Source organism: Tyto alba, unplaced genomic scaffold, assembly GCF_018691265.1.
Source record: "Tyto alba isolate M040663 unplaced genomic scaffold, T.alba_DEE_v4.0 Super-Scaffold_45, whole genome shotgun sequence".
Taxonomy (NCBI): Eukaryota; Metazoa; Chordata; class Aves; order Strigiformes; family Tytonidae; genus Tyto; species Tyto alba.
In genome coordinates, this window is record NW_024881321.1 from 37,213,416 (window position 1) to 37,240,314 (window position 26,899).

Below are 26,899 nucleotides of genomic sequence, written 5' to 3' on the forward strand. Positions count from 1 at the left end.
ACATGCATATTAGTGCTTTCACAACTAGAGCCATTAAGTAAAACTAAAAAAACCCTATCCCTCCAACATGGCTATTCCAATAAAATATAAAACACAAACTAAGTAAGCCTTATGCTGCATGCTAAGGCTTGACTACTAACTGTTTGGGTTTTTTTACATGTTAAAAAAAAAAAAAAAAGGGGAGGGACCTCTTCCCCCCAAACCCACACTTCTGTGTTTCCACCACTCTACCTACCTCTTCCTTTGTACACAGCCAGGGAATTCTACTTTTGTTCAGTCCTAACTGAACTAAGATTTCATTTGAAAAGTTTATTTTGCTGGTGGCTTTTGAAAGGATGAAACTTTCATTTGCTGAGAAGATAAACAGACAAATACCACTGGCTGCAGAGATAGACAAAGGCTGCAGTACTATCCAGAGTGGTACCACAGAAGGCCTTCTGAAGATACCTCAAGTTCAACATAAAGGAATTATATGAATACAAGACTTGCCTGCCAGAAGGAAAAAGGCATACTTGACTTTTCTGGGTGGAAAAAGTCATTTAGGTCTTGCTTCTAGTGTAAATACAGTCATATCAAGGAGCATAATATTATTCAGCATTTTTAAACACTATGGGTCCTTTTGTTGCATAGCTGAAACTTGGCATGTTTCCTCACAAAAGTAAGGCTAACATGTATATTCTTGTCATATACAGGAAACTTTTGTTTTAGACAAGACCAAGATTTCTACTGAGCTACCTGAAGCATACTGGCTAAATATTGAGATTGTTCTTTTATTGATGATGTTTGTGATTTTCAGGGGTGAGGGAGGTGGGGAGGAGGAAGCATACAATACATATAGGAAACAAATTCTTCCAAAAATCTAAATATAGATTTGTAAGTAATAAGCATTTCAGGCTTATCATGACTTCTAAATACAGGCACATGATGACTCCTACATTCCATCTTCAGCTTAACAGGACACTGCATGCTTAATTCCTAGGTAAATGCAACTGACCTCTAATGTTCGAAGATGAATGCTTTCATCATGGCTGCTGGTTAACAGTAAAACATGTTGGAGTCCTGTATTTCAAACCTCCCAATCATTCAGCCTACCAGCCAAGCGTTCCTCCCTCCCAGTGATAGGGGTGAGGATGTACTTCAGAGGCACACACTGCTACAGCTTCGCAGGCGATCACAGAGGAGCTCTCCAGGGATGGGTGAGAACTCTGCCAGCTCATGGCCCTGTAGCTGGGTGCTACCAGAGGAGGAAGATAAGCAAACAGCCCAAAACTGATCAATCTGAAATTTGGGGGGTTGATGGTGCTATTAAAAAAGCTTAGTTATCAAAACTATTTTGCAAACGTGCATGTTATATGTAGCCTTGCAAGAAGCTTTCCACACCAAAAGGCGACATGCCTGCGGTGCTCAGGTCTTCTCTGCAAAACGACACACTTTTCATCACAACAGCCTCCTTCACAGCCTGCAAAGTCCACTGAACATTACTACTATTTGGGTCTAGCACTGTCTCTTACCTGCACAGCTGAATAAAATGCTTCATGTGAAACAAAGTTCCACTCCCCTTTGGAGAAGCAGGTATTAAAAGACACAGCTGCCTAGCCAGTTCTGCATTCAGAGGTTCCCCGGCAATACCCAACCAGGGTATCAAAACAAACTCAGCCACAAGAATGAAATGAATACATGCTTAACTGCAATTAAAAGCAAGCGGTCTAAATGGAAGTATTGCAAAGGTAGTACAGCATTCTGCATTTCTCAAGCGGCCCTTCCCTTCAAACTGAAGGTCTGTATGATGGGACTTTAAAGAACATTATAACCCAAATCACTCGAAAGAGATGGATACACAAGAGTTTGATAGATAACTGTGTTATTATTCAGTTCAAATATTCATGTCTATTACTATGCCTAATCACTTATACAACAGTACCTGCAAGTCTACGTGTGATACAATTCATAACCATAGAGCACTCAAAACAGAAATGCGTTAGATATCTATTATCTCAACATACACACATTTGCCTTAACCAGCAGTCGCTAAGCCACCCACCAAAGTGGTATCTTGCACTGAACCTTGTGTCCTGGCAGATAATGCCCATTAGTTCAATGCAGTCTACTCCTATTGTCACTATTTAATCATTCAAAACTCTGTTCTTATTTTCTATTATTGATAAACAACCAGGCGGTACATGTGGGTAAAAACATTTAAAAAAAAAACCCAAAAGGCTAAAAAGAACCAGGCTGAAGGAAGGTTGTTAGACTGAAGAATGCTTGTAAACTACATCTAATGTAACATTTTTATTAACAATGTTGGAGAAAAAGAAAAGGCTGTCATTTGTCAACAATCCTAAACTGAGAGATACTGTCCCATGTCAATACACAAGGCACAACAGGGTAACATAGCGAAAAGATTGAAGTAAGAAAGACATGATCATATTTACAATGACAGGGACAAGAACGTGCAAATGAAGTTCAGCAAAGGGGTGTCATGGATTCATATAAGCTGTGGAAAAAACATCTGTTGACAATCAGAAAGGAGCAATAGCACATTCATTATTACTGAGATCACAAATCAAAACCAGAGTGCCACAAGGCAAAAAAAAGGCAAGGGAGATCCTATAGTTTTTCCTCTCTCAATTAAAACATTTTCAGCTGTGAAAAAAAGAGAAATAATGCCACTGCACAAGGCACTAGCAAATTTCCCACTGGAAAAAAAAAAAGGGTGCCATTGTGATCAAAGGAAAAAAAAAAAAAAAAAAAGGAAAAAGAAAAATCAATTCAAACCAGAACAAGCACACAAAAATAATTATTAGGCTAAAACGGGAATAGCGGAGAGTTTGACTGAAGCAGTTTAGTAATAAAAAAGAACTGTAAAATTAATTGACTGTATCCTACAAACACATGAATGAAAGGTGAACACAAGAGAGGGGGACTTTTTTTACCCCCAAAATTCAGCACTGGCACAGGAATAAAAGGATATTGGCCATGAACAGGCTAGTGCAAAACTCCTAAGACCTCTCAATCACTGGAGGGGTACTCCACAGCTGCTTTTCAGTAAGAGTAAATAACTCCAGTATAAAGTCCAGTTTAGAGTATAGCTTGATAAAACACTGCTGCTTTCAGACTGAGAGCCACTGAAGTGAGGGGAAAAAAAAATTAAAGTTGTTCTGCTATATATAATCATAACTGTCATGTTAAAGTGAGTCCAAATTGTCAAGTTTTTCTTCTCTTAAACTCACCATTTAATCACAAATATGTAAAACATGACAGATATGCTCCTTAAATTACATACCAAAGTACCACAGTTAAAAGTTCCCACCTACCTGATGCTTTCTAAAGCAACCTCCCCAATTATTTCCTCAACAGAACAAAAAAAAAAAAATCTCAACAAGAACGAGAGTGATGAACAGAACAAACACTAGAGCTACGCTGAATACAAATTGCAGACACATCCACTCTGAGCTCAAATTGAATCCATACTGCTACTTGTGGGCAATACCGTCTGCTCCAGCCATCTGTTTTGAATGAACCTGGGAATAAAAGATCTTGGTAACACCCAAAACTTCAGTTAAACAAATAATTCTCTTCCCCCTTTGTGTTTAAATGAGATATGCTCCTAATCCCTCCAATCCCTGGTTGAGCAGCTGACAGACAGAAAAGGCAGTAGACCACAGGCCTTCAGCAGAAGCAGGATCCTCCTGGCCTCACCCAGCTGTACCCAGCAGTGGTACCTTCAGCCAGAAGAGCGGCACGCACGCAACTCCACATACCAACAAACCAAATTGTGATTTGTGCTGGCTTGCTCCTCCTGCTGTGCTAATTCCATTTGAGCGTAACAGAACAATTCAGCCAGAAACCCCCTACTGATGGGGTCCCATTCCCAAGCTGTTTCCCTTCTGTCTGTGGGTGAAGCAGTCATGCCTTCATCATATTCTATGGTACATACCTCTACCCAGACCTAAAAAAACAGTACAAGTGGGGAGATGAGTCATAGCTTTGGGAGCCCTTCTCTGTCACTTCCCCAGAAAGCTGCCTCTAATGCCCCCAATGTGTCACATTCTATATTTTTCAATCAATTACATTGATCTGTGGCTGGCTTGGTTCATCTGTTGACCAAAAAACCACCGTCTGCATCAAGGTACTGGAGCAGCTGTTTAATGTAATTAACTGTGTATGGGCAAGGGGAAAGAAGAATTCAAAGGGACACTGCAGAGGGCAGAGAAGGGATTTCAGAATTGTCCAAATTCGTCACCTATTTAACTGGCAGCAACAGGACACACTCGAAAATTAGGACATGACCTGAAGGCATATCTGTTGCCATGAAAGGGGAAAACATGTAGATTAGAATGAAAACAGATCAAGAAAAGAGCATTAGCAATGAAACTAAAGGAAAAATGTTGCCTAATCAAATTGTTAGTATCCAACAAAAAATGACTGCCATTTTTCCCTCTGAAGATCTGGAGAATATACAATGTTTCTCTGCTTCTCCAACAAATAATTATAGGGCTTTAAACTGAAATGTGCTGTACCTTGCACTGTTAGGAGAAAGGCAGTACTTACTTACCCGGGTAAATTTCTTTATGGATACAGTCTGCCTGTCTGTCTCATTCTCTCTCTCACATACACACACACAATATTTCACTGAAATGATGCCAATTATTTTATCTGTCATGCTTTGAATCTTGTAAATGTACAATTCAAGCATGATATAGGATGGTAGTGGGAATAAAAGGGGGATTTTTTTTTTTTTTTAATTTAGGGGGAAAAGAAGAAAAGCACCAGCAACAGGTTTTCTGACAATGAAGCCTTGTATTAATTAATACAAATATTTTCACTACATAAAAGATTCATACTACCCTAACTTGGGCTCTTGTTGAGACACCCAAGCTGGAAGGGACACCTCAAGCTCTCTTAAAACTGACTGTGGAGGGGAAAGGGGCACACTCAGATCAGCAATTCTCATCAGATACCCCCCCTTCCCCACTGACTATCAGAGAAACACAAGCACACGTTTCTAACTTCAGCACCTCAGATGAATGTCTGTACTGGATGTGCTGAACCCAGGCCAAAGTCTGTAACAAAACTCTTGTTACAGGGTAGTAAAAATATATCTGTAAACAGCGTAGTAAAAATGTATCTATAAATATAATTTAAGTAAATATACATCTCTCTTATACACAGTAATTGCCTTTCACGTTTCTTCTCATCACCAATGCTACTGGCGTAAGAGAAATTCAACGACTAAGAGGGAAAAATAAGAGCAACTTTTGTCATTTAGGTATCAGCAAAGTGTAGAATAAGGATATACAAGAACTAAGGGAAGCTCCCTACCAAAATCAATGAAAAAAAAAAATTCTGAATCTACTCCTTTGCCCCAAATAAAAACATAATTGTAACAAAATGATTAACAGCAAAAGTTGCCACGCATCCCTTTGCGGTGAAACTCGCCTTTTACTGAGGGCCTTATCCCTCACACTGTGATGTCAACAGAAAGACATCCAGTGATGGCAGCCAGTGGCAGGTCACGTGGCAGACAGCAGCCCTCAAGTCTCCTACCTGTTTGCACAGCTTATGTCTCTCAAGGCTGAGCAAAAGCAACAGACAGGGTTGATTATTCTTTAGACTATTTTTATAGCTTGAAAGTAAACTTCAAGGCTGCAAACCCTCAAATATTTGCAGACTGATTTGACAAGTCATAGCACTCCCTGCCTGTTTCTACTTTTTCAATCTGCAAATGAAATCCAACTGCTCTGCTCATATGCAAGGAAAACCTAAGTTCCTACAGTGTGTATTCAGTGTAAAAGATAACTTCTTACAGTCATTCAAAAGCAGTAAAAGACTCTTAGCTCTTTTCTCCTTCTTTCTCACAGACTTTCCCTTCTGTTCAATAAGGAACCACAAATTATATACTTTTTTGTTGATATAGTTTAATCTTAAACAAAAATAGAAAGAAGCAGAAATTAAAACATCAACCTTGATGTCCTTGACCACCACTTAGTTGACACTGTAATTCACTGAATTTAGCCTGTCACCATCTGGGATAAAGATCTGTTCAGAAGCAACACTCAGCTAAGAGGAAATTTCAAAGCCTCCTTATGGAAACATTAGTCTTCCATTTGGAGTGTGGTTTTACATTAAGGGTGTAGCTGTAGTCAGTCCTGTGCAATGCTAATGGGAATTCACGATGAAACCATTCTTCCCCTATAATTAAATCCCAAAGAAGAGCATTCCCAAATGTATTGCATAGGAGTATAAATCATAGCTGTGCCTCATGTCTGCTTCTGGTTTTAAACTACTTCACACATGTGGTGAGATTCAAAATTCAGTGTATAAACACCTCCTGCAAACCCAGAGATCCAGGCAAGGGAACCTAGAGAGCTGCTGAACTAAGCAGATATAAATACCGTCTATAGTTTAGCGTGTGTTGCATTTCCCCCTGGACTCTATGGACCAGCCTGGCTAGATCACCATTGATTGTAACAGAGCTTTGACAACAACTTCATATACAAACACAGACAGGGACTTTGACATTCGTTTGCTTTGTTGCAAAATCACCAAGTGTAAAGTGCCCAAGATAGCCCCACTCAGAAGCGGGGGACACAGCAGAAACTACCACCACCTTGCCAAGCACCTCTGAGGAAAGCTCACGCTGCCTCCAGCCAAGCCACTGGGAATTCCTGCTTCAGGCTCAACGCTCAAACTGTGCACATCTCCCATCTTTGCTCTGCTCTGCAATCACTGCTTCATCTGTGTATCATATCATATTCCTGCAACCAGAAGTGCCAAATCCCAGACATCTTCACAAGTCCTGTTCCCCAGCATCACACTGATATAGGAAGACATCTACCTACCAGGTATAAGCAGGGAGTGAGAATTAAGACTGCAAATTAACATACACATAAACCACTTCAACAAGACTAAAATCTGACTATAAAACACACAAGTTTTGCCTGTGTGCCATGTCTTTGTCTTGTGTTTCCTGGACGCTAGAAAATCTTCAGTTTATGCAAATCCATTTTAACATCTAAACCTCTGAAAATGGAGAACAATGTGAAGATAAATTAAAAGCCAAGTTCCAATACACGAATACAACTATCTATGTTTTTAGCATACCAGGCAATATTCTTCCAATAAGAGCATCTAGCAACCAAAAGGACTCCTCTTCATTCTTCGTAATAAGAATCAGGTATCCAGCTATGAAGTTCATGCCCTGAAAAAGAAAGAAGTGTTTCAAGATGCATACATTTATCTTAAGACTTTCTAGTTCATTTCTTTTGATTAAAGGCTAAATTACTACTGTTCTACAAAGCGGGTATGTTAAGTAAAATCTAATTATAAAGGCCACCAGTTGAGCAAGCTGTTAAACCTGCATGATGACAGCTAACAAGAACTATTAACAAAGATCAAAGTGAGGAAAATTAAAAGAAAAATATTAGTAGTCTTTAATTTAGCTTTAATTTTTTTAAAATTTTTTGGTTAAATCCCAAAGCCCTGTCCCAATGTAACTGAAAACTGCTTTGACCAGAACCAAAACCCAGCTGTATTAGACGTGCAGTACAAACACACCTGGAGGTAGACAGTGTGGCTATGGAAGGAGAATGCCTGACCCAAACACTCTTTACTAAAAACTTGCAGCCCCAGCAGCTTTTACAAGCTGTTGCTGCTTTACTCATCAAATGACTGTATATAAATCATTGGCTTCCATAATACCTACAGTACTTCACATGATAGTCAATGACTGGCCACTATAGCTCCTGCCTTTTAACATGCAAACAGAAGGTAAACACCAGGGGGTGGGAGGATTGGAAGAGCTACCAGAAAATTTGTGAAAAGTAGTCAAGTCATGACTGGGCAAATTCCAACTGTGCAGTTTTTGTAACTATTACTGACACTCTCTGGCAGGAGAAGTGACATACAGAACAGAGTTTCACAAACTGGTATTCCCTGTAAACACATTGTCTCTGTTTCAGACATTCTTTTTCTTGTATCCACCATAACACTGTTAAGTAATGGCAATATTACCGATTTACATGCCTAAGAAAGTGAACTAGCGTGCATTTTTTTAAGATGTCTCTTCCATTGTAAACAAGGTAACAACCCTAATAATATAGGCAGCACATCCAAACAACAATATACAAAAGCTGTCTCTTGAGGTGCAAGCCCTCCCTCAAAGTCTTCCTAAGCTAACAGAAAATGACACTTAAATATTTACAGGCTATGAAGACTGGTGTTGGTTACATTGCTTTCTTTGGTCTCATCCCTTTTTTCGGCCTTCTCCCTCTTCCCTCTTGCTCCAGGCTGGGCTTCTCCAGCACGCCTGTTGCCACAGGCAGCACCACTGTCTCCAGGTATCCTGCAGTGCTGCCAAGCGTGGCGCTGTGAGCCAGACCAGAGCTACCAAGAACATTGCCCCTCCCAACCCCGGGGAAGCTACAACCTCCCCTCTGAACTCAGATCTCCTTTCTTGTGTTCAACTGATTTGACCCATCTGTCCCACCTCAGAAGGCCTTGCGACACTCCCACAACATGGAAATATTAGGACACTGCATCTTCTCCAATGTTTCATTATCAAGTTTTGAGTCGCAACAGCAGTTGCTACAAATGGACTGCACAGACCTTGCACGGCCTTACGCTGTGCTTGGCCTTCTAGTTAGGAAGGCAAATATTTGTTTCCCTGCTGACAGTTAGCTTAGTAATTACATCTACTGTGACAGGAGACTGTTTGGCATTTAACACGGCATGCACAAAAAAATTACTCTGGAGCATATATTCACAGGACACTGAATTTTGCTGGTTATACCAGGGTGGGCAACACCGTACCACTGTCACAGCATGACAGTGCAATGCCTGACACACGCCCCGATGGGAGATTTCAATTCCAGAAAGTACCACAAATGAACTAGCATGATGGAAACATCCCCTGAAGAGCCTTCAGTCAGTAAAAACTCTGCAAAACACTTGGGGAAAAAAATAAAAATCCATTCTTCACTGAGTTTTCTAACATTTACAGGGTCTCTCATCATGCAGTGGGTATCATTCTATCTATCTTGATGAAGTCTGCTGCTTCACTAGCAGAAAAGGTGATTTTCTGAAACTTTGCTTCACTTACAACATGCCTTGTAAAGCAGATGTTGACCTTTGGTTTATGTTCTAATTATTTAGCCAGAAAAGATAACATTCATCCAGTGAGGAGACCAGAGGTGAAGGGAAATCACATAAGGCTTTTTAAGTATTCTTTCACCTCCAGTGTTCATAATGCCAATTAAAATGCAGATTAGCCCATTAAACAGTTAATGTATCAAAACTTTTTACTAACAATTGGACATACATTTTGAGTAGAAGCTATCATGGTTTAGAAGTTGTCCACTGTTGTGGATATAACTACCTTTATATATGAGCCTGATACTTGCAAAAGAGTGTTCATAATTCTACCCCTTCTGTTATTCTCAAAGTATTAAAATTATATTTTAATAAGCAATACTGAAAATAATAAAAATCATTCATATTTTACTCCCATTCTTCAAACAATTTCTGTACTAAAACTGGTTGGGATACACAACAATTATTTTTTTTAGTGACTTCAGTCTAGGTTTAAGTCCCTCTAAGTCTTCTCATCTCCAGAATTCAATAAATAAAATTCATAGTCTTAACTTTGCAATAGTTGTATTTACTGTACTACCTTTCTCAGCCAACATGAGGTATAGATTAGCATACATATCCTCGGTGAGGAAGGAGAGGAGAGAGGAGAGGACTTACGTGAACTGAAAACACATTTTGCCCATGACAGTTCCTGCTTCTTTATGATCCTTAAAGTTGGCTGCTTTTTTCTTGACTGACATGAATCAAATTTTATCATCTTTGTGTTCCACAGGAAACTTTACAGTACTTGGCAGTGACAACAGAAGCTTCTTTGAGATGCCGTCTAAGCAGTATCAGGTTGAATTTCAGACAAATTTTCTTCCTACTTGCCTGTCTATCCTGATAGAAGGCACCAAATAAATGCTACTACTCCCCCAACTACATGATGTCACATAAATGCCGATCTTCCTGTTTTCACTGTCACATTTTTCAAAATACAAAGGAAATTGAGATCTCATGATGCCTCATACATACCATCGACCGTTTTGGGAAAGATGGCTGGAGGGAGGGAGAAGGAAAGGCAAGCTCACTTTCTCTTTCTCTCCAAAGCAACTGATCTTGATACAAGCATGTGTGATAAAACATTTATTTTGCAGCTAATGAATGGAACCAAACATGATCAAGCTAGTTCCAAAGAAGCCCACAGAGAAACTCACAAGGACATTTCAACTTGCCTGAAGTCATTTGTTCTCCACATACCCCCTCCCCCTGAGGCCATTTGAAAAACAGAAAGTTTGTGGATCTGCTTCTAAAAAACACATATTCAAATGGACAAGAACAATTACCACTGACGAAATGCAGCATTGTTTAAAAAGTGATTACATACCTGACAATATCCTACTGCTTTATTATGATGCCCATATGCTACCAATACGTTGTAGAGTGTATGCTGCAAACAGGGATCAGCAGTTTTGCGGAATTTTACATTATCTGGAAAAGTTCTGTTCATGTCTAGACAAAAAGGAAAGAGACCAAAAATTCACTTTCCAAACAAACTTTTACAGTTCTTCTGAAGTACAGTTGAAACTTCGCTATGGTTCACTAAACTGTAGTTTTGGTGAATGAATTTTAAGAAGCAGCTTTACCTCTATTTCGGCTAAAAGGCCATCTGCATTCAAGGATAATCTATTCCTGGAAAGATTAATGCAATTAGTGTACAGAAATAAACTTCAATGAGGACTGAGGAAATTGTCCTACAGATTGGATTCTCTCAACATCTGACTGCAAAGGCTTAAATGAAAGCAAACCAGACTTTTAGACTGACAAGCAGCACATACCAAATTTATCTAGCCAAGTGGCATGAAATGAGTTGCATCTCTAGGAAAGCATATTCTCAGAACAAATATGATGAACTTTCAATTGACTTGTTCAGTGAACTTCTACCAAACAGTCCCAAACAGCTAAAGAAGTTGTCCTGTTCCTGCAGCTGGTGACTTCCACTTAAAATCACCTCTTAGAAGTTTTAAGTTTCTCCCTGATGTGACTATAAGAGAAGTTGTTTTCATTCATGCAACATCACCAAGGAGAGTGATTTTTGATATCCAAGCAGCAGAGCACATCCCATATGCTTTCAAGCTCAATCCTAAACCAAGTAAGGACTATGCAGTTACTGATACTTCAAAACAGTAATTTCTTCCAGACCAAACATGAATAGTAGGACTCATGCCTCCTTATAAAGGTCTAAATATTAGACATGCAAGTTTGAGCTAGTCACCCAAAACTCCCTTTAGTTATTGTAAAGAAACAGGCAGAGTTAATTTTTGGCCTGCTTCGCTCTATAAAGAGGGAAGCCAGGGTCACTAGTCCAGACTTGTGCATCTGATTTTTAGAAGTTTAAGTTGGGGAGAAAAATCCTATTCAAAAGTAACTTTGAAGATTTTCAAAACCCAAGACTTGTTAATAAAATACAAATAGTTGTTTTGGTTATATTTAACAACAAAGAACTGGGTTAAAGTTAAAAAAAATAAAGTTCAGTAACAGCACTACTGTACAGATATCCATGTCCTAAGAGTTATCACTTCTCATCAGCCTTTTCCTGCATAAAGGAAGAAGTCTGTTATAGCTCTGACACAAAGTTGAGCTGTAAGCAACCAAAGAGAGCTCCTCAAAATCACAAGTACTGTAATGGGAGTCACAAGCATTAGAAAGTTATTGTGCTAATCACTATTTCTTCCTTTTAAATTGAACAAATCATCTACAGAAATGGGAGGGCAGGGATATATTTCACTTCACCTCTCATGTGACTGAAAACACAAGGGAAAAAAGACAATTTTTAAAAGGACTTGAGCAACAGCCAGTTATAGGAAAGATCAATTTTGTTTCTTCTCGGTAGGAAGAGCAGCATAGTATTTCCATAATTGTGTTGTTTATTAAAGTATATGCTGGATGTTACAGAAAAGATTAATGCTGACATTTCAGTTACAGCTCTTCCCCTCAGCTATGTATAACAGGGGGGAGTACAAAGAGTCCAACACATACAGAGCAGAGACTGCTCAAGCTGAACTCATCGTTAATTTCACAACCTGAGGAAGGCCTGCAGTTGAGAGAACTGGTTCAAATTTGCTTTCTGATTACAGACCATGTTTTTTCCCCACAAGGACTGGGGAAAATCTTTCCTAATTTTATAAAGGATTTAAAAATTTTCTTTCTATTTAATATTTTAGTTTGGGGAGAGGTGATGGGGACAAAAACAAGATACAAGAGCTAGAAGTCTTTCTCCTTAATAGAAGATACAGGGCACGGACTCACAGGACTCCTTGTACCAGATAATTATCTTGAGCACACCAAGAGCAGGGGGTCTTGCTTCCTTTCCATCCTCCCCTTTCTATTCTGTTTGCATGCTCTCCCTCTTCCTCCAGCTCTGAGGCTCCTCAGACTGCAAGGCAAGGGAAATCAACCTGCTCCCCAAATGCACACAAACTGGTATGTTTTACCATACTAAAAACAACTGCCAGAGATTACTTGAGGGAAACAATAGGAGCTAGTGAAAGCTGCTCGTTTGACTTGAGTACTTACCCCCACTTTACTACACCTGTCCCAAAGGGGACATCCCCAAACACCACCTTCCCCCTCTCTGTGCAGCCTACCCTCAGACCTACTTCATTCTTGATAGACATTACTGACCAAAGGAACATAGCCTCAAACTAGTTCAGTTTGGGGAAAAAAACCCCAAAGCATCAAAATTGTTTTCAAGCAGAAAAGTGAACATTAGAACTTTATACTGCTAGCCAAACCCCAAAACTATGACCATTTTGTGGTTGTGTGCACATCTGCTGGCTATAACCAAACTAGGTACAGGAGCACGGGACCAGGAAGGAGGCCACAAGGAAAAGACTAGCTGCTCCTTTGCAGTAAATTCAGATTAAATCCCAATAGAATTTTTTATTAGATGATCTTTCACTACTGTGAGGTTGCAGAGTTATGCTGCTGTGGAACAAAACCAGCAGCTTTCCTTTCCCCTTGATTTATCTCTGTGTAGCAACTATGAGAAGACCACTGTCTTGTTTCTTCCCTTTCCCAGGCCTGAAGTATTTCTACCTCTCCTTCAGTAATACATAGGCAGAAAGCCACATTAGCCTCAGTTTATAAAACAGATACCTGTTTTGGTACCTGGAATCACAATTGTTGATGCTATTTCTGGAGCAAATGTGCAGTCCAGAAAAGTAATGCTTTTGTACCAGTCTTGTGTTTTTCATAGTTAGGGTTCTTCAGAAGTCAGGCACCTTCAGTCAACTTCTTCATCTTGCTATCTCATCCTTTCTGTTCTTACATTCATACCCAGGTGCTGCCCACTCCCACACACAGTGCCCAGTAAATTACAAGTATTTTTATAATTAACATCCTCTACTCCACTTGACAGTCACTTCTTTGCTACTGCTACATCTGTAACTTGCATCTGCTCTGAATAGCTTCCAGGCAGGTCATTTTTTTATTATTTTTTTTTTTCTTAGAAAAGAGCAGAACAAAAATTCACCTCAGCTGCCAACTACAAGCATTCAAAAACTCCATTGTAAACCTCTAGAATAATGAGGTTAGTTCACCAATTACAACTTGTAAAAATAACACACTTAAAGGGTATTTAAAATTTGTTATAGCTGGATATTTAGGAATCATCGTCAAGCTTTTCCCTACAACACCTGAAACTAGAAATTGCTTTGGAGGCTTGGGGGTTTTCTGGTTTGTTATTTTTTTTTTTAAGTTAAGGTAAAGTTTGCTATCAACTAAAACCAGAAAAACTGAGCCTGACACTCAACCCCGCCACCAGCACCAAGTAACAGTTCAATAGCTTGCAGCAATCAAGAAAGCAAACAGGGATAGGATTTCCTACAAAAGAACAATAATGGCACTGTATAAATCTGAGAAGCATCTGCATAAATTCCAGTCCCCTTCATCTCCAAAAAATGATATCAGAATTGGAGAAACTGAAGAAGAGAATGGCAACCAAGAAGATTGCAGGTATGAAATGGCTACCATACATAGTATAAAACAAGGTGTATTACAGATCCTTTGTTTGGAGGGAGATGCTTATGAGCAAGACAGCACAAATCTGCAAAATCACAAGCAGGGTAAAGACATAAAAAGGAACAACTAGATTTTTTGTGAATTTTTTTTCCCCATCCAGTGTTAACTACAAACATGCGGCATATGACTTAGGAACTCCCCAAACCATAGATAACTGGAGACTAGGAAAAGCATTCTGAGGAAGTACTTTACTCCTCCAGTTCCTCCTTTAGCTGTTCTGGTAGGCAGAAGACCAGATGAGGTAGCTGCTTTGATATGACCTGATATGGCTTCTCTTACAGAGAACCTGAAGAACTGACACTGCTGTTCCCCTTTCTCTTGCACGGTTAAATGCTCTAAACTCACGTGAAAATTCCCAACCTTCACGAATAGTTTAACCCCATTCAGAGAAGCTTATTGGTGCTTTGATGGTAAAATATTCACTGTCTCCAGTGAAGCGGCAATGACTATTGTCTGAATTACTTTTCTGAACCCATCAACTAAACCAAGATCCTGCAACCACTATCCAATCCACACAGTCAGATCCTTATGCCAGCAGTCATGCAGTGTGGCAAAGGATCAGGGGACTGACTGCTAAATATCAGACCCTGGACTTCACAGCACCTACAACTCCTCCTCAAGGAAGGCAAGAGTGGAAACGTGGATATTGGCTGCATGTGCATGAGAAAGGACTTGCAGACACAGACATACTTTGAAATTCAGTGGGACAGCTGAAGTGGGGTTTAGTGCAAGGAAGCTCCATCAACTTACACCCCAGGCTTTCTGTAGCCAGCAAGTAGCCTTTGCATTAGAAGAACAGCTCCAACATCATTTATCCTACTAAACTTTACTATAATAGGGCATGAACAACAAAGCACTGTAGGAATGCATGCCCTTCTAAATGCATATGTAAACTAAGCCATGAAAACTTCCATCAAAATTTAGAGAGCTGCGTTCTTTAAGCTCTTACTTTTATGTTTAGAGTAAGAAGCCTGCTCTCTTACATGTCTCTCTAAAAAAAGTATGTTCAAACAGCAAATATTATAGAAAACAAAATCAGCAATAAAGCCCATCAGTTAAGAATCAGCAAGTTAAAGGGCAAAAATGGTGAAAGGACAATTCAGATTTATTTAGCTGAAAGACTTTTATTGCTATTACTACTCAGAATTTTCTTGAAAGATTAGACCATTTCTCTACATAGTTCACCTGTACTTTTTAACATTATTATATTCCATTAAAGACATTCACTTGTTGAAAATAAGTTCCAAATGTGCATGAAAATTGTTTGGAGCTTCTGGGCATGTAAAAGAAACAGGACAAACTGGCTCTTACACTATTTCAAATTTGATTTAAAACATAAGTCTTTGGTTGGCTTTGTGCTCCTGTCCCTCCCCCTGAAAAAAAAAAAAAAGCAAGCATGGTTGCTGTTCTCTTGTTTTTAAACCACAGCACTGTCCTGGGCTATAACTTTGCAGCTAGACCACAGGACTAACTACAGCACAACTGCCTGAAAATTTTGGACATTACAGACATGAAAAGTGAACTGCAGCAAGATTTCACATCTTACTTTTGTTTAGTGTTAAAAACAACTGCAGTAATGGGAAAACAACATTGGCAGAAACAAAATGAATGTCAGACAATTCACACTGAAACAGACCTCAGCTAAAAGCCCGCTATAAAATTTGCACAGTCAACAGGACACAAAGTTACCTTTCATCTGAAGTACTTTGCTCCTTCCATCCCTCCTATGTCCACATTGTTTCTTCCTTTCTGAAGGGAAATCTATTACTCTGGAGTCAGAGGTCCTCTTTTTTTTTTTTTTTTCCCTCCAATAAAACCCTCCAACCCATTTTTCTTTATCCCTTCCCTCACTTGCTCTTTGTTAGTTTCCTCATCGATGAAGTACCTCTTCCAAAACTTTATTTCCTCCATAATTCACAAACAGATATTTATCGTCTTCCATTATTTTTCCTCCTCCACAGAAATATTTTTATTTCATGGTATAACCTGTGTGAAAAGCCACCCATTGTATGATATGATCCTTCATGCCATCATCTAGTACTGGAAAATAAATTGTTTACAACTCCCTCCTGCAGCATTTATACCCCAAATGAATACAGTTTGATCTTTCTCTAGGCCCTTACCAAGGCCGGCTTTGGAAAGTCACCTTAGTGGCTCCCCCTGTATTCACAGTTAGAGCTCTACTGTTTCTAGTTCCGAGCGGGATATGAACCTGAAAATTCCTGGCTAGTCTTCATAATCACAGGAACATGAGAGTTCATGCTCCAAAATGCCTTCCTAAGGTGTGTAGTCCCAAAAGCCCGCAGTGCTGCTGCTGTTGCAGGGAGAGGCGAAGGAGAAACTCAGCATAAACCAAAAATAGGTCAGATGGTTATCCAACACTAATAAAAATCCATAAAGCCTCAACTTTAACTACCTGGCTTTTTCAAGAGGAAAAATATGACAACTGCACCTGCCATTCTAACAAAACAACCTCAGCATTGTGCTCATCCAGAGCACAGCCCAACCTCTTGACTCATTAATTGGGCAATTCAGCTAATATCAGCCCGTCCTCACAAGCTCTGCTGCAGCAGGTTGAAAAATTTCAGGACAAATATCAGTTACATCAAACTTCTACTGGCTTGTCCTCCCCTACTGCCTCTTTTAAACAACCAGTGGGCCAATCTATGGTCTAGTTACCCTAATAGCCTGTCACTAATATCAGCCACTGATCAACGCTCACAGACAAGCACATATGAAACTGGATTAGTAGGAGGGGTATTTCTCCTCCTACACTTTCCTTCCTTCAGGGATTTATATTTAGTGTTTAGGATTTAATGCATCAAGCGGACTTCCCCACCCATCTGTTTGTCAAATACCTTTTTAAACCAGTTCATACCTCTGGACCCAGCAGTACCCTCCAGTAACAAGTGCCACAATTCAGTGATATGCTCTTCTAAACCTGCAGCGTGACACTTCATTCAGCGTCCTTGGTTCTTAAGTTACAAGAAACAAATGACAATTGCTCCCCATTCACCCTTCCTACACCATTTATAATTCATATAGTTCTATCAGAAGCTTCTTCTCAGCAGTCTTCTTCTACAAGCTGAAATCCTAGAATATCTCACCTGCCTCATATGGGCAGTGCACCACATCTTCAGCCATCCCTGCCGCTCTTCCAGTGTCCTACTGGGACAGAAATTAGGAGAAAAAGACCCAAAGGCAGGTCTCATGGTACAAAGTTATAACTCTTCAATCACTTAGGAGATGACATAATAACGTTTTCTAGTTTGTTCTCTGTTCCTTCCCGAATAATTTCTAATATTCCTTAATGCTTTTGACCACATGATGAACCTGGAAAGATCTGTGCTGTTAAAGAGCTTACAGCTAAACTAATTTGCATGTTATTTCAGCACTTAAGCCACTGCTACAGAAACTTAAGTTTTCCATGACATAACTCGATCTCTAACATTTAAGGACACAGGACAGATAAACATAGATAAACAGCGTTATCAAGACAATAACCTGTTTTGATTGCTTCAACCAGCTTGTCATTCTTCTCTCCTTCAAGCAGTCTGTGGTAATATCCAGGGTTTTGTTCCATATTGGTTTGAGCCCCACTCACAATCATCCAGATCAATGCACGGTGCTCACTGGGGATGCCTTTCCTGATATATCTTTTCACTGCAAAACAAGAAGTATGGTGTGTTTGTTGTTTTTTGTTGTTGTTTGGGTTTTTTAAAAATAAATAAAAGAATCCAGCTGTATTTCCCTTCTGAAATGCGCAACAGAAAATTGAGAAAAACTCTTGACTAGAGATTATTATGCTTTCTCTCCTACACTGCCATTTAGGATAAGCATTTCCTTATCACCTACACACTGCATTTTAGAGTCACTCCTAAATTCTTGCCACTCAGACTTGCCACACAGATCTCCAGACCCAGGCTTTCCTCCCTCCTTTATTCCCCCATTAGGATTTTGAATCCTTTCTTCTTCCTGCCTTGCTGGATGAAAATATGAACATCAACGTTTCCCCTCGATCTCTGTCCCTTCTCATTCAGAGGAGCACTGACTTACTGACTTTTTCTTTCACTACATTAACAATGGCTTCTGACATGACAGCTCCTTCCATTTGCTTGGTTATGCTCTAGCATAAATGGCTATGTTAACAGAACCCGAGAATTTCAGTTTAGCACCTAGCCACTGAAATCACAGCAGAAACTGATAAATATGAAATATGTGGTTACTTTCTAAATGAGACTCTAGAAGAACTGGAGATATGAATGAGCAGCAGATAAATTGTCCTAGAATAACTGGGGAAGTCTTTCCAAATCTAAAGTAGCTCTTATCTCCTGCATCACATTCATCATCAGGGTATGATTTGGGTTTATTTTTTTAAGCAGATGATTCAGTGTAAATAACTAGGATGCAAGATGGCTGGAAGAAGCATCAGGCTAATGACAGCCAAAGCAGCTCCCTCCTGGGAATGGTATGCAAAAATATTAATAAGGAGCCAATGCTACCATTGGTACATAATCCTAAATCAGCATGACCCCTTCTGACAAAGGAACCAAAAATTTCTTACTAAATGAATGAGATAGTATCAATTAGAGTATCAACTTGTCCTCCCTAAATTCTATGGGGCTCAAATGAGAGTGGGGATTATTGCTCCACCCACCCACACAAAGTATCATTACCTAAGCTGGTTTTATCCAGTCATAAAGATCTGTACCTTGAGATAAACACTGCCTGTATTAAAGGCCATAAAAACAGCAGAGTGAAACAAGTTTTTACAATAACTCAGCCAGCCACCTTCCAAATACATTCCACCTAATTGCAGCTGCCTATGCTTTAGGAGCCCAAGCTATTTTCCCAGTGTCAAGAGAGAGATCCGTGCATCTCTAATGGGCATTTTACCCACCTAAAACCTGGTACTTTCTCTCAGAGAAACACTCCTACCCTTAACAGTTGCAATAAACACCTGGTCCTCAGGGTACAGTATTTGTTTAGCTTTTTGATGAGGATTTATACTCTGGGTTACAGTCTCTACTGTTCTAGCTGCAAAGTAACTTTAACCTTCTTTTAGACAGATTGGAAATTATTTACTTGTTTTCATGCTTGTTTAATAATCCCGACTTCATCTTTTTTTACAAGATTTTGAACTCTATCACTCGAGAAATCCTGTAGATGGACATAGCAAATGTCAGAATGAGTATGAGGAGCCAGTCCCATTTAGGTCAACCAGAAGAGATCAGGATAAACCTGCAAATGTCTCTAGAAGCAAATTTACTGGCTAAATTACTGGATTATCATATTCTAACATAGCCTTTTTTTGTGGAACAACTGTCAATTCTGAAAGCACAGCCAACAGCCACATCCAACAATACACATTACATTCAAGAGAAGCAGGGACAAGCCTCTGACACTGGCACAAGGGGAAAGCAGCCCTGCAGCACAGCATACGTTCGTTATTTCTCAGCGTCATCGTTCTCATGGTAAGACAGCCAGAGGCTCATATCACCCCAAGTGACTACCTACCCCAGCTCCCCCCATGCCCTGAGGAATGGAAAAGTCCTTTACACAGTGCTTTTCTTCCTCACATCATTATCATACTTGCCAATATCTGCAAACTGACATACAGAAGCAGCGCAGTAGTTTTAAAAATAAGGACAGTTGCAATTTAATACGTTTTATATATACATTTATTACTTATGTGTCATATTCTATACATAAAATTGTTTTATACAAATAGGTGTTTATTTTGTTTTCTATAGGCTTTCTTCCACATTATCCTTAGGAACTAAAAAGCCCACAACAACAGTCCACACCACAGAATATCCTCCCACTGTAACATTTAAGAAGCTCTCACAGATGAAGCCAGATTGTGCATGTGTCTCCAATCACACATCCAACTCCAATTGTAAACCAAGGACTTGATCTCAAAAGTAGCACTGCTGAATACCAAGCCCTGAGTATCCGCATGCAGAATCACTCCCAGGACAACCACAGTGTACACAATGCAGTCTAAATCTTCAAAACATGCGTAGTAAAGAAATATCTCTACATTAAATTTTTGCCTCTCTTCATTAATAAAATATGAAGCATCAATTTTTAAGCAAACAAAAGCTGTCTTAATTCCATTACCTCTGACACTCCAGGTCAGTTTCTACAGATTTAAATTCACACTTTATTAGTATGTTTTTCTTGGTACAAGAGAAAACAGCTATGTGATAGAGTAGCAGTCTAGAGGTGCTGATAAATACCCAAAGTAACTTCAAGAGAAAAATATACAGAAAATAACATTTTCCAATACTGTGCACTGTTTATAGTGACAAGATCCAAAACACAGTAAACCACCTTAAACCTGCCTGTCCTTGTTTAATGGTAGAATATGAGAATTTTGGAGGTTTTTGCTCCTAGATAAAGTTGTCTTTACTTTCCCCCCCCATTAACTTTGTTTCACTCTACACCATAGACTAAGTTTGCGTAGGAAAATCCCATATAAAAACAAAAAATACCTCATCTAAAATGTTAGAAGAATGTGATTTTGAGAAGCATCGGCACTTCTCAGTTTTTTCAGTTACTAACAATTACTGTTGAACACTGAGGAAACTAACTTGGACCCTAAAGGAAAAAAAAAATATACAAAAGTGCTGAAAACAGCATACAACAAGGAATTGAAAGTTTCATTTTATGAATGCATCACAGAAGAAACAAAGCAGATCTGTGCTGTAAATGTTCAAGTTACAGTCAAACACAAAAACTGACTTTCTAAGATGCTCCTTCCTTCCTCCAACCCCTGGGCTGGAACAGAAGTGCTCCTGTTATAACCACGGTTTAGTACCATTACTTTCACCTTTCACTGCATTTTATCAGTTTCAAAGACTATAAAGCACTATTCTGCTACTGGTCAGTTTTGCACTAATCCACTTACAGGCAAATTCTTTTACATAGCACGCTTTTGGTCAGAATTAAGCTACTTTGGGCAATTATGTCAGACAGTTTGTTGCCTGCCTATAAACAAGCCAGAGCAGAAAGCTGTCTTAGTCCCACAAAGATAGCAGCTGAATGGAGAAATGCAAAAATTAAGAGGTTCTCAGTAGTGGTGGTAGAGAGAGAGGAGGCGGCAAGTGACCAAACACTGACTGAAAATTCACATGTGCAGAAGAGACTGTGAAGATACCAAGGGCAGAGGAGGTAGAAAATAGCAGAAAATAACAAAAAGGAAGAGACTGGAGAACAAGCAAAAGGAACTGTTCAGCCAAAATTCCATGAGCCAACCTGTCGGAAGACTGTAATCCAGAACAACAGGATACACTGTTTAATTGCTGTTGTTAAAATGTAGTCTAATTAATTTTCTTTACAGTAGAACAGCATTATACACATACATACCACCCTGGATGCGAGGCAAACACAGTGCCATGTGAACGTGCCACATTTCCAAACTGGAAAATTAACATAAGTCATCAATCACTTCTTCCTGTTCACCAGGACAAGAATTACGAGCTTCTCTATGTGTAAAGGCAAATGGGTGTGGAGCTACTGAGATATCACACGTACAATGCCTCTCTCATCTACTCATAGGAGGACACATTTTGAAAAAGCCCCAGCAGAACTCAAAATAAGGATAAGGGTTCGCAAATACAACTACTGCGCTCAGGGAGGAAGCGGCAAGTCAAATATTCCTCTCAGATCTAGCTTATGGCCGACTTGTATCAGAGGGGAAGTTAATAAGAACCAGAAGCTCCTGAGTAAAGCTTCCTAAGCAATGAAGTCAGGTCCTGGAGGAAGCAAATTCAGTGCATCACCAGGCAGACCTTCTGCTCCCTGACTGCCTGCAAGGAAATCACTGCAGGATCACGTTGCAGGACAAAGCACATACCTAAACAACTGCTTACATAATTCTAAGTGCATATGCCACAAACTTCAATCTTAATACTGATATAAGAAGGGAATTATTCAAAGATCAGTAATTGTACAGATTAACCTGTTGCTCTCTTCTTCTGAGGGATCAGTTAAAGATAATGAAAAAGGCTTATTGTAACAACTCTGAATTTACACTCAGACTACATTTCCTCAAGATTATTTATTCCAGTCACTCTCCTTAGAATTACATTATATATATACATGAGAATGCATAGTCAACAAATCCAAATATCAAATATCTTTAGCAAAAGTTAGTAACATCAAAGATGATGCACCAGCCCATGAGGGCTTGCTACAGTCAAGAGCGATTGCCTGTGTCCACTCAGTGGACTTATGGTATCCCATTTTTTCACAAACAGTAACCTGTTAGAGACAATTAAAACCACATTAATGGTTACTGCCATTACATGGCTAGCGGGGCAGCATGACCACTGGTACTGAAGCCTGGTGGACAAGTTGAAAGATTTGGTCAAAGTTGTGGCTCTAAAATAAGGCCAGGGACATTCACAGTGTTTGTATCACAGTAGCGTGCTGTGTCTACAATGCTGGAACAGGGAACACAAAGGAGGAGAAATGTAACAAATTCACAGAAACTGATAAAAGCTGCCATTGTCACAGTTCACACATTTTAAGACAAGGAGGAGATGAATCAAAACCTGAGATTATTTCTCCACAAGTAGAAGACTAAATTCTGCAGAATCTCAAAATCCTCACTAATTTAAAATACCACACAGTTATTGCTATATTCAAACTTGACACCCTAAACAAAAGTGTCTTTACATTTGGAAGAAAAAGAAGAGATTAGAATTAGCTGCCTTCTGGTCAGCAGCGTATGATCTAGCAGCTATAGTTCAAACCTACATGTTCTGGGATTCCTCAGCCTTAAAGTGGACAGCCATACACTAAATGTTATACTTAAAATGTCTCACTAGTTATGATCCCATTCTTGGTGCCAAGAAAAAAAAAGACCCCAAAACAACAAAACCACCAGAATTCATTCAAAGTCTGCACCTGAAGCGCAGCTCAAAGTATTCAGCTATATGTTATAGTCAGTGCCTGATTAACTTTTGCTTAGTTTTACTCCCTTCAGCATACTATAGAGATCTCTGCCCAGCTCCAAAAGACTCCCAAGAGAAAGCAAGCTGAATAGCATCATTAAGAGCAAAGAGGAAAACTTAGATATTTATATGAAAAAATAACCTATAGAAAGAGGGAAAGGAAACCCCCCCCTCAAGTTTCACAGGATTCCCTGCCACTTTCTGGCTCCATTTATTTTCCCCTGTCTCTCTTGTAAGATAAAACATTACTAGGGGTTTTCTTGCTTTATGAAGCAGTCGCTAACAGTTCCATCAGCATTTTATCCAATGTTGCATTAGCTCCTGCATTAATTTTACTTTTTTCACCTCATAAGGCATTTAGCATCAGTTCTTAGTACATGCCTTTTAGCTGTGAGGTGATGTCATTTTACAAAAGGAAGATAAGGATAGCTAGACAATCTTAGCAATCTAAAAAACTGTCAGAGTCAGCAACTGAGAGCCCTAACACTCTGATCCCTGTAGTTCAAGACAGTGTCTTTACATAATCTCATGGTTTTTTTAAAGACAGCACAGAGCAGTGTACAACACAACAGCTGTAAAATGGCATTTTGAAGTGCCAGTGGCTATAATCCCTGGGTTACAGATGTAATAAAATATTACAGCATATGACAAAGAAGGATTACTCCTCTGTAAACTTGAAATCAAATCAATGATCCCCCTAGCAGCATACTTGCTTATGTATTATTACTGTTTATACTGCTGCTTTTCATTTGAAGAAAAAATAGTATTTAACATTCAAAAAAGCAAACCAGTTTAATATGATTTATATTGATTCCAACATAATGAACTTTTACCTATAAACAGGCATACAGCTTACCTTTTAAACTCTTCTGTATACTGTTTTTCCCTTTTAGGAGCTTGGACCATTTTATTGCTCTTCTAGTGAGTATCACTAGATATCTGGAAAAGAATGCTTCATAAGATGCATAATCAAAGTCTTCTGGCCTTTCAAACCCATATGGATCAACTCTACAAAATAAAAAAGAATTCTTGTAAAAATGTTTCTACAGAACTACACCCAGGGGAAAAAAAAAAAAAAAAAAAAAAAAAAAAAAAAAAAAAACCACAAAACAACAAAAAACCCCAAACCAATCTATGCAAGTATGTTTTAAATAACTTCCAGTTGCTATTTCTAAAAGCAGCTCAAAACTCCCTCCTCCCCCAAAAAAACCTACTTCACACAAACCACTACACTCCACTTAGCATATCAAAGCTGCCTAAGTAAATGAATTTAAAACATGCACTGTTCAGTCAGTTTTACAGATTTCACTACTTTTAGAAGTAAGACGTTGTTAGAGCAAAATATCTGTTGTGTGCAAAATTGACCCAAATTATGACCACACAGAAGTCTGGCAGGTATTTTTCTCCACAAAACAAACAGTTGATAAGTATGAAAGCATAGCACAACAGCCCAAATATGGCCCGAACTCACTTTCCACACAGTTCTGCACTGAAAAATTACTACAACAAAATTATAAAGTTTATTTTTAAAAGGGGTAATTTCTGAAATTAGCTTCAGTAAAGTATATGGCTTAGAAAAAAAACATAAATCCTTGTGTCAATCTACCTTCTTCATATGTAGTATCAACAGTGCTTATTTTATTATCTTTAACAATTTTTCAATATTACAGCACGTTATCTCTGGCAGCACAACACTGACAGAGTTTCAGAACTGCAAGTCTGATTCTGTTTTAGCTTGATATATCAAGTCACCTTGCTAAATGAGATTTATGGCAACTTCCCAGGACGCTTTATACCTGCCAATTATCACCTGAATAGAGAACACTCAGACTTCATGGAAGTTAAAACAGGCAGAGGGGTCTGTCCAGGCAGAAAAGATTGCAAGACAGACATGGAGGCTTAACTTCCAAAAACACTGCCCATTTCATTCACAGAGAAGGAATTTGCCCATGGCCCAGCACCGGCACAGCCTTGGGTAAACTCCAGCTCACAGGATCGTCACGGGTACTAAAGCATGAATCAGAAGAGGAACATTTTAATATTCAAACCTCAAATTGGCATTACCTAATGGGCAGTCAGAACAGCCAGCTTTCTATTCACGTACTCCTCGAATCTGACACAAATACCACAGGTGTAAAAAAAGACACCGCAACCCGACACAGGTTTCTCTGAAGACCCAGAACGTGAAAACGCTCACAAAAGCCTAACGCCTCCACCAACACACATCTCATATTTATGACTCCGACTGCCCAGGCAGCCAGTAGAGACTAATTTCACGCTCAGCTCCATTCCTGAGGTAGAAAGGGAAAATCGAGAGTCGGGAAGGAAGGTTTTAAGGAAGTTGCCTTCCCTAACCTGCCCTCAGGCAGGGGAGGCGGCCGGGTTGGGCCGGGCCTTCCCCCCGGGGAGGAGGCCGGGCCCCCCCGGCCATTTCCCGCCGGCCGTTACCTGCGCCCCCCCCCCCATAACCCTGGGAGGAGCACCTTGCTCTCCCCGGATTAACCGCCTCCAGACTCACCCTCCCGCCCCAGCCCTTCGTGTTCCTCGGCAAGACACCAGCGAGGGTAAAAGGCTATTTTTAGCGACTACCAAAAAAAAACAAACAAAAAAACCCAAACAAACACAAAAAAAACAAACCCCCAAAACAAACAACCAAACTCCCTGCAAGGCGCTGAAAGTCACCGCTCCTGCTCCCGGCTCGCTCCCTCCCGCGGTCAGAGCGCTGCGGATTCATAAGAAAGTTGCAAAAGCGGTGTTTTCAGACGTGATCTTCCCCCCGCTTCTTCCCCCCTCCCCGGCGCGGGAGAGCCCAGGTGGGCAGCAGCGGGCAGGCGGCCGCGGCCGGTCCCGGCAGCGGGGGACGGGGCCGCCGGGACCCTGCGGGGGCAGCTGCCGAGCCACCCGCCGCCCGGGCCCGGCCCCGGCGAGCGGGAGCACCGGCGGCGGCAGCCCTACCTGTACGCCCAGCCCCGCCCGTCCTCTCGCCTCTCCATCGGCCGCCCGCGCTCGGCCTCCCCCCCGCGCCGGGTGGGCTCTGCTCAGGCCGGTCACCGGCGCGGCCGAGGCCCCATGCGGAGCCGCTCCCCAGTTCAACTCTCCTGCCGCCCGCCGAGGGGGCGGGGGCGGCCGCCGGGTCCCGCCTCCCCTGCCCGGGGCCGGGCGGCGGGACGGGCAGCTCCGGGCCCGCGGGGCCGGGCGGCTTCTCCCCCCTCGTGCCGGGGAGCCGCCTCACCTGCGCGGCCCGGCTCCGGATTCGGCTCCGGATTCGGCTCCGGATTGGGCCCCGGCCCCGCTCCACGGGGCGCCTCGGGGGGTGGGGGGGCGGCGGGCACCTCGGCAGCACAGAGATGTCGGTCTGCTTCTGGTGCCGTTTTAGATCTGTGCGTTTCGCATTCCTGTCACGTCTTGGGGAAAAACTCAAGGGGTTTTTAGCGCCGGGGAAGCGTCTCGCTGACATAGGGTGAGAGTGGCAGCGGGTGCGGCCCTTCAAACCGAAGGAATTTTCCCGTAACCAAGGAGAATCGGTGGTCGTATTAGTGTTTAAATTCACGCGGCTGGTTTGGGCTTTTTCTCCCCCAGATCCTCACACTCTTCCGTTTAATTTCCCCAAATAATTCATGAAATTCAGGGCTTTGTTACACTGAAATATTACCAACTTCTGCTGACTTAGTTTCCACCGTACACTATCAATCATTTAAATATTATTTAAATAATAAATTGCAGGTTGCCAAAACCATGGAGTAATAATACCCCAAATTATACCCAAAAAAGGCTTCCCTGTTTCC

The 26,899-nt window shown here is 40.6% G+C and overlaps 1 protein-coding gene across 2 annotated transcripts in view; it reads right to left on the reverse strand.

Moving 5' to 3' along the window:
• Positions 1-26,277, reverse strand: part of GRTP1 (growth hormone regulated TBC protein 1) — a 38,751-nt gene extending 12,474 nt beyond the window's left edge. Inside the window, exons 1-5 of one of the 2 annotated variants that reach the window (XM_042806123.1) lie at positions 26,070-26,277; positions 23,971-24,053; positions 17,656-17,814; positions 10,457-10,581; positions 7,105-7,201 (exon numbers count right to left, since the gene is read on the reverse strand). In XM_042806123.1, coding sequence (XP_042662057.1) covers positions 7,105-7,201; positions 10,457-10,581; positions 17,656-17,814; positions 23,971-24,053; positions 26,070-26,107 — 502 coding nt within the window. In that variant the 5' untranslated portion in view covers positions 26,108-26,277. Of the gene's footprint in view, positions 1-7,104; positions 7,202-10,456; positions 10,582-17,655; positions 17,815-23,970; positions 24,123-26,069 lie in introns of both variants that reach the window. The other variant, XM_042806122.1, reaches the window with a different exon arrangement.
• Positions 26,278-26,899: the final 622 nt, after the last annotated feature.